The sequence below is a fragment of the Gymnodraco acuticeps genome, unplaced genomic scaffold (assembly GCF_902827175.1).
Source record: "Gymnodraco acuticeps unplaced genomic scaffold, fGymAcu1.1, whole genome shotgun sequence".
Taxonomy (NCBI): domain Eukaryota; kingdom Metazoa; phylum Chordata; class Actinopteri; order Perciformes; family Bathydraconidae; genus Gymnodraco; species Gymnodraco acuticeps.
The window spans coordinates 842,187-854,733 of record NW_022990054.1 but is presented as its reverse complement, the minus strand read 5'-3'; the positions used below and the strand labels follow the sequence as shown (position 1 = coordinate 854,733).

At 41.3% G+C, this 12,547-nt stretch overlaps 2 protein-coding genes across 2 annotated transcripts; one reads left to right on the top strand and one right to left on the bottom strand.

The window, feature by feature from the left end:
• Nucleotides 1-234: 234 nt before the first annotated feature.
• irf7 (interferon regulatory factor 7) lies at nt 235-4,194 on the bottom strand. Its single transcript, XM_034215926.1, has 10 exons — nt 4,056-4,194; nt 3,516-3,669; nt 2,894-3,065; nt 2,705-2,808; nt 2,532-2,583; nt 2,292-2,402; nt 2,004-2,206; nt 1,404-1,605; nt 1,178-1,293; nt 235-1,057 (listed from the first exon to the last, which is right to left on the bottom strand). Exons 1-10 carry the CDS (start codon nt 4,061-4,063, stop codon nt 869-871), a joined length of 1,311 nt encoding a protein of 436 aa, XP_034071817.1. The 5' UTR covers nt 4,064-4,194; the 3' UTR covers nt 235-868.
• Nucleotides 4,195-9,895: 5,701 nt separating this feature from the next.
• Nucleotides 9,896-11,469, top strand: ascl1b (achaete-scute family bHLH transcription factor 1b). The gene has a single exon (XM_034215956.1). It carries the CDS (start codon nt 10,071-10,073, stop codon nt 10,665-10,667), a length of 597 nt encoding a protein of 198 aa, XP_034071847.1. The 5' UTR covers nt 9,896-10,070; the 3' UTR covers nt 10,668-11,469.
• Nucleotides 11,470-12,547: the final 1,078 nt, after the last annotated feature.

The window sequence follows — 12,547 nt, the reverse complement described above, 5'->3', positions numbered from 1 at the left end:
GACTGAAAACACATGATTCTGTTTTTATAGATGACTTGACATCTTTCTCTTTAATTCATCAATCGTCGTCATTATCCACGACCACTTAGGGTCTTTCAATGTTAGGCTTGATTTGACTTATAAGAAAGCAGTACATTATAACTTTAAATTGATCAATTATACATTCTGAGTATTACCTCCCAGCCTTTCCGAGTCCACACTGCAGCACAGTGGTAATAAACTGAGACGTCATTCGGAGTTAAACAGTTTATTTAATATCTTAATGACAGTTTTTCAAAGGGATTTTTCCAGTGTAAAAAGTGCAAAAAACGAGTGTGAAAATGGTAAGTGCAAAAACATTCATCACAAACAAGGAAACATTGCAGTCAATGGCAGCATGACAGTCTCATACATCCCCATCCAGTTTAAGCATGTTACAAGTTCATAAATATCGAAAAACTTAACATCTTATGAAGGATTTCCCATCATTTAGGGCCTCATTCTGTTCCACGTACATATATAATATTAATGGAACCGTACATTTCATTCGCAGGTGATTTGACATGTACAGTTATCATATAAAAGTATTCTAAGGCAAGACCTGTGGCCTTTGAGTGAGTAATGTAACAGTCCAATAGAAGAGCTCATATCTACTGGTGTAGTGATAAAAAAATGATTGCCAACATTTGTGAATAATGAAAACAGGAGGCATTGCAAAGCAGCGACGTGTTTGATTATTGACGGTATATTATGCAATCTTCAAACTAATTCCTGGTCTTTGTGCTTCAGCTTCTATGACACATTCAACAATTTACCAGTTTGATAATGTGTTTTTGCAGAGCAGAGGGTGGTCCAATGGATAGTTGAGATTTGAAAAGTTTGAGTGATTTCATATTTGAGTTTGAAAAGGTGCAGCAGCCCTCGCTGGCTCTTCAGCTGTGGGTAGACTAAAGACGTTGTTAATAAGATCAAAGAGGCTGTTGTGTGAGATTTGTAGGCTGACATTGCTGCTGTGAAGAGACGAAGCCCCCTCCATTTGAGCCACCTCATGAAAGTGTCGACAGATCAGAGGGACCACCTGCGGGGGTGAAGTGACACATTGAGACATTTTACAACACATATAAAAACTGCATAACTAAAAGGAGCCGCTCTCCAATCCTGTATGTGTCTTTGAGGTGAAACTAGAAAAGAGCGTTACCTTGACAACGATAAGCTTCTTCTCCAAAGGTTTCCCATCAGGGAACTTCTCTCCAAAGCACATGTTGATGGCGTATTCAGGAGAGCCACCATTGTTTTCTTTAAACTGCTTCAGTTCTGAAACAGATACAGGTGGGAACATTTATTGCATGGTGGAAGTTAATGCTGGCTTCACACAGAATGTCATTTTGTTCCTACTGTATAAAAAGCGAGAGATGTATACATACCATGCACGTACTTCTCAAAGCTCAGGAGCGTCACAATGGTGTTTGGGGGCAGCTTGCTGGGGTTAGGGTGAGCCACACTGGGATCACTGGTGCTGGCAAACACATGGCACTTGTCCTGCCTCCAGGCGTAGATACCGGTGTCCCGTACCTCCAGGAAGAGACCTCTCTGGATGCTGTTCAGGATGCGGTTAGTGTACTCAACCTGGTGTAAAGAAAAAGTTTGCCATTAGAACAACTTTAACCTTAAGAAAAGTTTCCAGGATGTACAGTAATATATTAACTTAAGGGAAAAATCAAGCATTGCATTTCGGATCAAAGTTCTTGGCAGGGGATTTTTATCAAACTTGTTCCTTAAGTTCATGCTAAATTAACACAGACGAGGTTTCCCAATTTGTTGGTTTCGTGCTTGGACAAAAACGCTGGTGATGTGAAACGCATTCCTAGAAGAAAACATATTCACTATGTGCCATACTGACAGGAGCCTATTTTAAGATGTTGGTTGCTTGGCACAAAACATGATCCTTGAGGTGTTTTTCAGTACATTTGTAGGATTTTGTTTTGTTTTTTATTTCCACAAAAGGCCTATTTGATATCATGTACCTGCTTTTGGTCGAGCAGACCATCGGTGGAGGGGAAGCAGAGACGATGTGCGTTGAACTCAGGGACCTCGTGGTGGTAATGAAGCTGGAGAAGTTCAGTGCTAAATGTAGTCTTTAGCATTTCTCTTTTCCTGTAGTGGATGGAGATCTCCAGGTCATATATAGTCGGCTGCAGAGGTGAACTGAGGACTTGCGGAGGATTTACTGTAAAAAATAAATGTTAAAATACATCACATCTTTATAGAGACAATAAAGGAATGTGATTTTATCAGGCTGAACATTTCCTTACAGTAAGCAGGCTGCTCTGCTATATGCTGTGGATGGCTCTCGGCTGCTACAGGATAACTTTCAGGGACAGCTGGATTCTGCTGAACATAGTCTTTTGCCCATAGTTGCACATCTATTAAAGACAATAAAAATGTAATTAAACTATATTTAACCATCATTACTAACCATGTAAAACCATAAACAGGTGGAGAGGACATTCTTCTATGACTTTATGGTACTGCGTTTTTGCATAACACTCTACCTGATGGCTGGCTGCCAAGATCCAAGGTCATGAAATTGTTCAGAAGAATTAGCTGTTTGGAGGGAAACAGCATAGTATTGAGGCAGTTAGTAAGTATCTAAGGGAAGAAACCACCACAGAGAAAATCAGTTTGATATCACATCAATTAACAGAAAACCCAGACAATATTGCACCTCATTTCCTGAAGGTTGGTCCTCTGTGGGAGAGTTGTAGATATCTGGACTCATGTCAGCATCCTCCTGGGAGTCTTGTACTGGCTGACTTTCAAGGTTGCCTGCTGATAAAGAAAACAAGGGCAGATTCATTTGTATTCAACTCTTAACAGTGGAAGTATAACACCTGGATTAAGTGACTCCTCTTACAGTCAGTGTTGATGATCTCATAGATTTTGTGAGGGTCTTCCTTATTCTTGGAATTATCCCTTATCATCTCGAAGCCTTTAGAGAGGTTGTTGAGAGCGCATCGGAAGTTGGTTTTCCACCTGGCCTTGTTGTTTGGGAACTCGTGGATTTTTCCACTTGCTTCTGACCATGCCTGTTAACCATAAAAACACGAGATAAAAGCCACTCCATATCCTCACATTACAAATGCCGTCACAGGGGGGACACCTTCAAATGTAATTATGATCACTAGGAAAATTAAATGATCGTAAAAGCTGTAATTGCATATGAGAACCCACTTTAAGTTCTTTCTGTGGACAATTCGATTGTTGGATTTCCACTTAACACGAAGTAACAACGTATTTTGAACAACCTATATTGTGGTTTTGCTACTTATATTCAAGGGAAGTGGAAGTGAGATGTTGGCATGCTATAATTGCCACTCTAAACACCTGCCGTTATTAAATAGCACACAGTCATTATGACATTAAGGAATCTCTAATGATGTCAACAAAGCCATTAACATTTGATCTAATCACACTTTGCCGGATCATACCATACATGTAATTGCAGTTGAATGTGTAATAGGAGCTGTTCAACCTACCCGGAATATTTTACTGTCTTCATCATTGCAGTCCCTTCTGGAGTTGTGCTTCCAGGGGACTCTGAACTTGTTTATTCCCACATAGCACAGGCCCGGGTACTGGCCCGCCCCAACCTGCTCTATGAGCCAGCTGGAAAACGGAGGCTTGGTAGGGCTGAGAGGAAACATGACAAATCAGTGTTGTTCTTTAGATGACACATTTAACAAGAGCAGAGAGAGGAAATGGACTCAAGAACCTAAACCACACATGCACTGTGGTAAAAGCTACTGGCAGCTTAGGAAAAAAGGTGAACTATGTTTTACGCAGAGATATATACAAAAGAAAAACACATTCAGCACCCTGTGATATTCTACATGGTCTGCCCAGATAGTTTTCAGCAACATGGAAACTTATTCAGCCTACAAAAGTATTTAGTCAAATCATCACACAAATCAGGTTTGACAAGTACTACTTTACAATACATTCAAATAACACCAAAACAAACAAAGGCATATAATAAATAAAGAAGGAAGAGAGGGCATAGATGAGGCTATCCCTACCTTTGCATGTCTCAGTAGGTGTTGCTCTCCAGGGTCTCTTGTGGCTCTTCAGAAGCACCTTTGCTGATTTTATAGAAGCAGAACCAGTGACACTGTGATGTTTTGATCTCTCCTCCCCCGTGGGAGGGCGCAGCTCCAGGCATTTCCGATGCACGAATGGGTGAGTTTGATTTAAGGAAAAGCAAGACCTTACCTCCTCACACAGAGCTTAAAACAGGCTCCCGGTGGATAAATTAAAGGCACCCTCTGCAGACCGGATGAAGGGCTGGGTTGGTTGGAAAAGGGAAATGTCTCCGAGGTAGGTAATCGAGGCAAAATGAAAGTGGGTTTTTTGACACGTAATTTTGTTCTTGCATCACCACGTCATCCGCATTTCATCATCCACCCCAAGTTATTGTGTTCTCATAGGCGCTTTCGCCCACTTAACCTGCAGGCAAGCTTAGTGTATTTAAATAAAATCAATAGCAGTATTACTGTCTGGAATTTAGAGGTGTAGAGTGTATTTTTGGCAGCAGTGTTACACTTGCCAACATTCTCAAATTAGTTTATTACTTTAGGATCGCCCTTTGACCTGCTTTATTCCATGATGATACCAAGCCTACTTTATGTTGTTAAACATAAACAGACTAACAGACTGTCACTAACCACAGGGTTTCACCAAGGGAGGTGAACAAAAAAGGGTCGGGACCATCATCAAATTACTGCACGAGTGATGTGTGATATACTTTTTCTGACTGCTGATTTGTCATGAATTGATTTAACAGTATTTCTTTAATAGAATAAATGTTCAGTTTTTGTTCTATAGCTTTCACATGTGTTAACCAGCGACCCAAATCCAAAACAGATAACTGCACTGTACAAATAAGATACATATCTTCTTAGGTCACATCTCTTTTTAAAGGATTTAATTTATGTTTCTATTTTATATGAATAGCATTAAGATAATTCAGCAGTTTCGTTATTGAAAAGAGTAATTTATTTTAAATAGCTTCTGTTATTTCAATAGCCCTCATATCTTATGACTTTATGACCAAATTGTTGCAAAAATGTATAACTACACTGCACAAGTGGGACATCCCTCTTTGTAGAGGATGTCCTTCCTATATCCTTCAGTTTCATCCCACAGGCCATAAGACTGCATGTTAAACACATTAACTTTTGAATGAACATCCATAACATTCATCTGTTTGCAATTTATATATATATATATAGCAATATTCCAATTACTTGTATATAGACTATTCTGCACTATTTCTACTATATTCTATTTTATTTTATTTACTTGCATTATTGTATCTGTTTTATTATGTTGCACTGTTAGAGGAGCCTGTGACCTAAGATTTTCCTTGTCATAACTACACTGTAGCTATGTACAAATGACAATAAAAGCCTTGAATCTTTAATCTTGAATCCTTTATATCTATTTTATCTAAATATTGTCATGATAATTCAGTAGCTTATTTTTTGAAAAGTCTAATTTTCTTTCAATAGCTGTCTAGTTACCAGATGACTCAAAATCCATACATAAATGTCATATTTGAAAACACAAGACACATCTCTCTTTATTGAATTCAAGTACATCTTATATTTTATATATGAAAATGCAAGAGTGTTAAATTGGAGAGTTTGAAATCAGACCAGTAAACTGCATTTTCATATGTTGATAAGCTTTAAGGCCCACACCAGGTTACATTTTCAGTAAATAAGCAGAGGCAATGAGCTCCACCTGCTCTGACCTGTACTTTTGGTGAGGTATTGTTGTCACATGAAACCAACCCATCAATATTCCAGTGAATTGTGACACAAGACTCCACCACTGAATGCTCCATAGTATGTAACAGTTGTGCAGTGTGCTGAAGTGTAAGGTGGGACTTTCAGAGTCAGACTCCTGCAGGTGTGAGGTTGTTTCCTGTCTTTGAATGAGACAGAATATTAATACCATACGGTGAGTGAGAGTGCAGTGGGGACTCCCTTATTTCACGACATGAACTTTAGTATAATATACAAAAAAAGATTGCTCCGGACATTGCACTTCCTCTTTCTACCATTTGTTAACTTCCATGCACAAGAAAGCACAATTGAGATGTTATCCTCCCACTCTTGGGTCTTATCCAGACATGGTCAGGTCCTGTGTGATGCATTAGTTTGCATGCTAAAGGTCAGTTATAGCATACTTCTCTTTACTTACTTCTAGGGGAGAGTTTATTTTATTGTCTGGCTGTGTTTTGACCGCAGGCTGCGTTTAATGCTCATGCATTAGTCTAACACTGTTTAAGAAATATCGTGCATGCCTACAGCCCAAGTATGCATGTGTCAGGAATAAGGAAATGATACACACTTTAATGGAGCACTTCCTTTTTACTGCTCATTGGAAAAACTGCCCCTGTAGAAAACATGGGGCGCTCATGAAGCATGCAGTGCGGTTATTGAACGACCACATGGAGGAACCATAACCTATTTCACACTTTTATTCAGAATGCAATATCATACATATTAACTCATCTGTAAATATGGAATATTGTGCTGAAGAACAGGAAGTAGATTATGTGACGCGAGCAACTGTTTTGCTCTGAGAACATTTTCTACTATCCAATGCGACCTTAACAAAATATATGAGTAAAAACGTTTTAATGACACGTCAGAGGGAAATTAATGTACGAAAAAAGAACAAATAGAGTTAAACTTTTATTGTTTTCAAAAGGACCTTTTTACTTGAAATTCCAGTCTCTTTCATCTTGCTCTCTCTGTATCTATCTCTCTTTCTCTGTGGCATTGACACACCGTCACACACACTGACCTATCCACTCTTATCTCTCTCTTACCTGCATGTTTATAGAAATGATGGCTGTTGTATGACTGTTACGTTCCCTCCTAACTAGAGGTACAAAGGGAAGTAACAAAACACCAAAATAACCGGGCGAGAGAAAAAGGAGAGGAAACTGTCTTCTGAAGCCACAAAGTGATGTAAAAAGAAAAAGGGCTCACCAGCCAAATTGCAAAGCAAACTAAAATAAACAATACACAAAAAGGTAAACTGGAGCACATCTCCTAACAATTCACAAGAACACAGGCCTCACACAGAGACATGCTGCACACGATGCAGCCAGAGGAGAAGGAGAGAGACCACTGCAGCCTTCCTCAGGTCCTTTATGGAGGCCCTGATTGGGGATTGGGAGCACCTGGAGACAATCAGGGGGAGAGAGAGAGAGACGCACACAAAAGCACACACACACAAGCACACACACACAAGCACCAACTGCGGCACGTAACAATGACGCTGCAGTTCCAGTGCATTTCATATAACCCGCTAATATTTTCATAAACAGCCACACCCTTACCTATTTATAACACTTTGTCCGGCTTAAGCTTGAAATGGTGTGTTTGTATTTCTGTATGAGGGCGAGACTTCAGGAAAAACAATAGTAGTTCATCTGAGATACGATAAGACATATGGAATTTGATGGCTTTACAAATGTCATTGCAAAATATATATATAAGCAATCCTTTTGGATATGCATTTATTTTATATCTTTGCCTATTATTTAATTTTAACTTAATTCAGGTACGCACACGCACACGCACACGCACACACACACACACACACACACACACACACACACACACACACACACACACACACACACACACACACACACACACACACACACACACACACTGCACGTGACTCATTGTTGGCTAACAAAGAATAATTTCCCGGTAAAACCATGAGTGCTATTGGATATTGATTTCACAATGTCAAGAAGTAAAGCATGTTTTCCAGATACAGTCACCACTTTGTTTGTTTCTAACATTAAGTCATTTTGTTTTGAGATAGTGTTTTGGCATTCTACATTATTTGTGTCACATGAAAGCACAACAATGCAGCATACATTAGAATTCCTCATCCGGTTTATTTTTTTCTTTATTTTTAGTACATGTTAAGACATTGACAGCTTTATCAGAATCTGGTTCATATGTAGTATCAGGGGAGGGAGATGCATTACATTACATTACATTGCATTTAGCTGACGCTTTTATCCAAAGCGACTTACAATAAGTACATTCGACCAGGAAGATGCCTTTTCAAGATTTAGATTTTCACTTTTATTTGAACTCAGCGCCCTCTGCTGTCAGCCAGACAGAGAATATAAGAGATTGGAAATGGGGATTATCATACAAAACTCTACAAATTGAAATAATCAGTAAAAGCACATAAGCCTATACAATTGTATATTACACAGTTAACATATGTTTCCAAGAGAACAAACAATACACATGACTCACACCTTAAAACATGAATAAATAAAAACACAAAGTATGACATTCTCTTTTCAATGTGTCATGTTCACTGTATTTAAAGTAACCATTAATTCAAGTTTGAAGACTATTGTTTAACATTTTTTTTGTCAAAACCAAAATTAGGGGAATATTTTATATCAAACAAAAGTTTGACTCTTAATCATTTAATCATAAGAAGTGAAAGATCTTCATTGTGGGCAGATTTAAAATATGTAGGAAAACAGATGGTGTGAGTATGTGATTTCTTCAAAACTATAAGTTATTGTGATTGTAACTTTCCTATGATTCAAAAGCTTGGAAGAGTAGGCACAATAGATTATTTAATGTGTGATTCCCCCAGTATTGTAGTAATATTCCTGTCTATGATAGGTGTATTTTGTTGTGGATAATGACAACTGAATAACAGATAATGTTTGGACTTTTTTTATTGAGATTAACTGGTGATGTCTTGTAAACCACCGTGTTTACCACTATCTGTCAGGGAATCCCCCTCTCTCTTCCTAAATAGTGCACAACAAAACAGATTATTTGCAGGAAGTAATTGCCTTTTTCTGCCACCAGAGGCCGCTGGTGACATATATATATGGACTACTGTCTCCACACAGACTTCCTCGGTCCTAGACGTCGCTGTTAAGGAGACTCTTTTTTTCCAGACGAAACGTATATGGAAGTTCTTTTGACAATACTGGATGAAACTATTTCTGATCAAACAAGTTGTGCTACTCGGCTCGGCAGAAACTGAACTAAAACTAGACTATGCTGTCCAGTCCGATGTGGTGCTGAAATTATGCACAAGTGCATCTAGTTCAGACTTTGTGTTCCCCATGTGCGTAAAATAGTTTGCATAATGGATGTTACAGTTGTATAGATGTAGACTTGATGAATACTTTCCACCTGTCTACAACAACAGCGGGAGTTTAAAGATTTAAGTGTTATATGCTCTTTCAACGCCTACATGTCATAAACATGCGTCCTTACGAGCTTTATAATTGCCAATTATTGTGCTCAGAGACACGCTTGCAGTGTATTTAGCTCTGCAAAGCTGTAGCCTGGATACAGGAGAGAGCGTCCTTGGTATTTGTGATTGTAAAGAACTGGAGGAGAAAGATGGCCGAGGGGGGAAGACTGATAATTTGAAGACTTGCCAGGGGTACATTGTCAAATTCAAAAGGCATTTCAAAGAACCAAACCATTCACTTTTTTTTTTATTCTCTCTTCTTTTTTCCTTCTTTCTCCGTCTTTTTTTTTGCCTTGCCTTTCTTTCTTTTCGCACGGTTGCAGGCCGTTTGAATCGACCAATGGGCCTTCAAGTTAGAGACATTGGAATGTAAATGAGCCCAGCGCGTGCTCCCTGGGCAGTGAAAGCTCGGGATTGTTTATTGAGCTCCCGGAGCCACGCGCCTGGCCCGGGGGAGTCGGCGTGCAGAAGAATCACACAGCGGGGGCGGGGCCTCGCGACGAAGCGTGCGTCTCCGAAAAGGGGTGGGTGGGGTGTGTGTTGGGGGCGCGTGTTGAAAAAGAGGAGTGCTGCCAAAGTTTGGGTCAGACCGGCTCGTGGAGTAAGCAGTCAAGAGAGACTTGGACTAGAGTTAGCCACACGGTCCCCACGCGAAGGACACGAGAGCTGTACACTGCCAACCCTTCCCACTCTTTGGTCCCACTGTTAGAGGCTGCGCTCGCTCTCTGCATCCATCACTTGTAACAACTGTCAGCGAGATGGAAACTACAACCATCACCACCACGCAGACTGCATTCTCCTTTGGACTTACCGAAAGGCACCAAAGCCTGAGCCTGCACGCGCCGGCCCAGGACTGCGATGACCCAAGCACCGCTGCTGACTTCCAGAGTAAAACCAAGGTGCTGAAGAGACAGCGCTCCGAGTCGCCGGAGCTCCTGCGCTGCAAGCGGCGTCTGAGCTTCAACGGGCTGGGCTACTCCATCCCTCAGCAACAGCCCGTGGCTGTGGCGCGGCGGAACGAAAGAGAGAGGAACCGGGTCAAACAAGTCAACATGGGCTTCCAGACGCTGCGTCAGCACGTGCCAAACGGCGCTGCCAACAAGAAGATGAGCAAAGTGGAGACCCTGAGGTCTGCGGTGGAGTACATCAGGGCTTTGCAGCAACTCCTGGACGAACATGACGCTGTGTCTGCTGCTTTCCAATGCGGGTTGCCATCCCCTGCAATCTCCAACAGCTACTCCGCCGAACCTGAGTCGCCTCACTCCGCCTACTCATCAGACGAAGGCAGCTATGAGCCTCTGAGCTCTGAGGAGCAGGAGCTGTTGGACTTTACGACCTGGTTCGACCGGTACTGAGGCGGACAGCATCATGAACACACAGCAGCGTCTGTGCGTAAAAGCGGCTGACTTATTTCAGAAATGCTGACAAAGACTTGGTAATGGCTTCAGATCAGTCTCGCCCTCAGTGCTTGGAAGTGATCTGTTGCCTCCCTCCCTCACCCGGGCTGCTTCTGCAGGAGCAAAGCAATAGTAAGAAAGCGAGAGAGAAAGGAAGTGAGAGAGAGGGAGCCCTGAGCATGAACCGACGAACCTGAAGGAGCAAGCAGGAGGGAGTTTGGACTTCACGTCAGCGCGTGGAAGTAAAGAAATGTTGGTGTTATGTTTGAATAAGTGCAATTAATACGTGACACAGCATGCTCTGCTGAGACTTATGAGTGTTTCATCAGAGCAGACTGCCTTCCTCAGCTGCCACGTCTGTGGGAAGGCACAACAAAGATGACAGACTTTTCCACTGATGAACATTGTTTCTTTCAAAAGTGTATCATACAACGTATTATTTTAACATGAAGACATATTTTTGTACAACTGAGTCAAACAAACAATGTTCTTGATCAACAGCCACTGACACTTTCGCTGACAGTGTTGTGCGAGCCGGCTGTCAGTGAGGCAGTGAGTTGGCATGTGAGTGAATGGACAGCAATATCAAGGCTACTACCTGTGACAGTAGTGTTGTTTGTTTTTTATAAGAAGTGGTAAGGAGACCTTTATCAATGTATGCACTTGTTCTCCATTTCCTTTAGCCTAAAATGTAAATATTTGATTTGAACAGATATATTTTGTGTAAAACAAGTTTTATAAATAAATATGAATCTATTTATATGATATGCTTTTGTATTGGTTTGGTTCTTCAGTTGATATTGCACACGTTTGTGCTCAGATGTGTGAGGAGTGGGGGGGGGGGGGGGGGGTGGCGGTAATTGAGCAAACCAGAGAGCTTCTCTTCTATTCAGAGCCCCTGCATGACCTTTTCCCGACTTGCATGGGCACACGGGGGGAAATTGCGCAGCTGAGTGAGCACTCAATAACCATTATAGCGCTTTGTCTGCATTCAGGACGGGGAGATTAATATTACGTTTCATGCATTGCATTGTTTCTTTTGCGTACTCTGCCCTTACCCAATAGCCCAGAGCGCATGGAGCGTAGTGAAAGAGGGAGGGGGGAGAGGGGCTGCAATTCACTCCTCTCAAAGGGTATAGACACTTTGAAATACGGCCCGGGAAAGTCAGCGAGACAATAAGAGGGGTCAAAATTCTTATTGCCCGATTGAGATCAATCTAAATAAAACCTGGGGTTGTAGACTAGTTGTATCCCCAACTGTGTTTTTCATGGAGCACACAGCCCAAGCAAAAAGCCCGTCTCCTGCAAAATGGGGAGCACAACACCACATTGTGAGCGCTATTGTGTGAGCCTTTGCGCCTCATTATGCCAATTATAGAAGATCTTCCATTGTAATTAAACACTGATGCTAAATTCAGCGAGGCAGAACGAAAAATAACGAGTTTAATTTCACCTGGTGCTCTCTGTGGGAGTGGAACATTGGGAACAAGAGAGGCCGATTAAACATATTATTATAGTATTCAAATACTGAAATAGGCAACATTATATCAGTCAACATAAATACAACACACATATATAATAAAGTGGTGGGTCAGGACAGCAGAACTTCTGAAATCTTATACAAAAGTTATATTTATTTTTGTATCTGAAAGTGTGCCACAGTCATCTCACACACACACGCACGCGCACACGCACGCGCGCGCACACACGCGCCCGCGCGCGCACACACACACACACACACACACACACACACACACACACACACACACACACACACACACACACACACACTGCAGGTGTGAGCCACGTGCCTTTACTCGGTGACAAAGGGGCTCGAG

Bases quoted from the DNA above. Each gene is read 5' to 3' on its own strand.
- ascl1b (XM_034215956.1), top strand. From the start codon at position 10,071: ATGGAAACTACAACCATCACCACCACGCAGACTGCATTCTCCTTTGGA.
- irf7 (XM_034215926.1), bottom strand. The intron at 2,403-2,531 runs GTAGAGTGTTAT...TGTCTTTAATAG, and splicing joins TCTTGGCAGCCAGCCATCAG to ATGTGCAACTATGGGCAAAA. The intron at 1,606-2,003 runs GTACATGATATC...TCTTTACACCAG, and splicing joins GTCTGCTCGACCAAAAGCAG to GTTGAGTACACTAACCGCAT.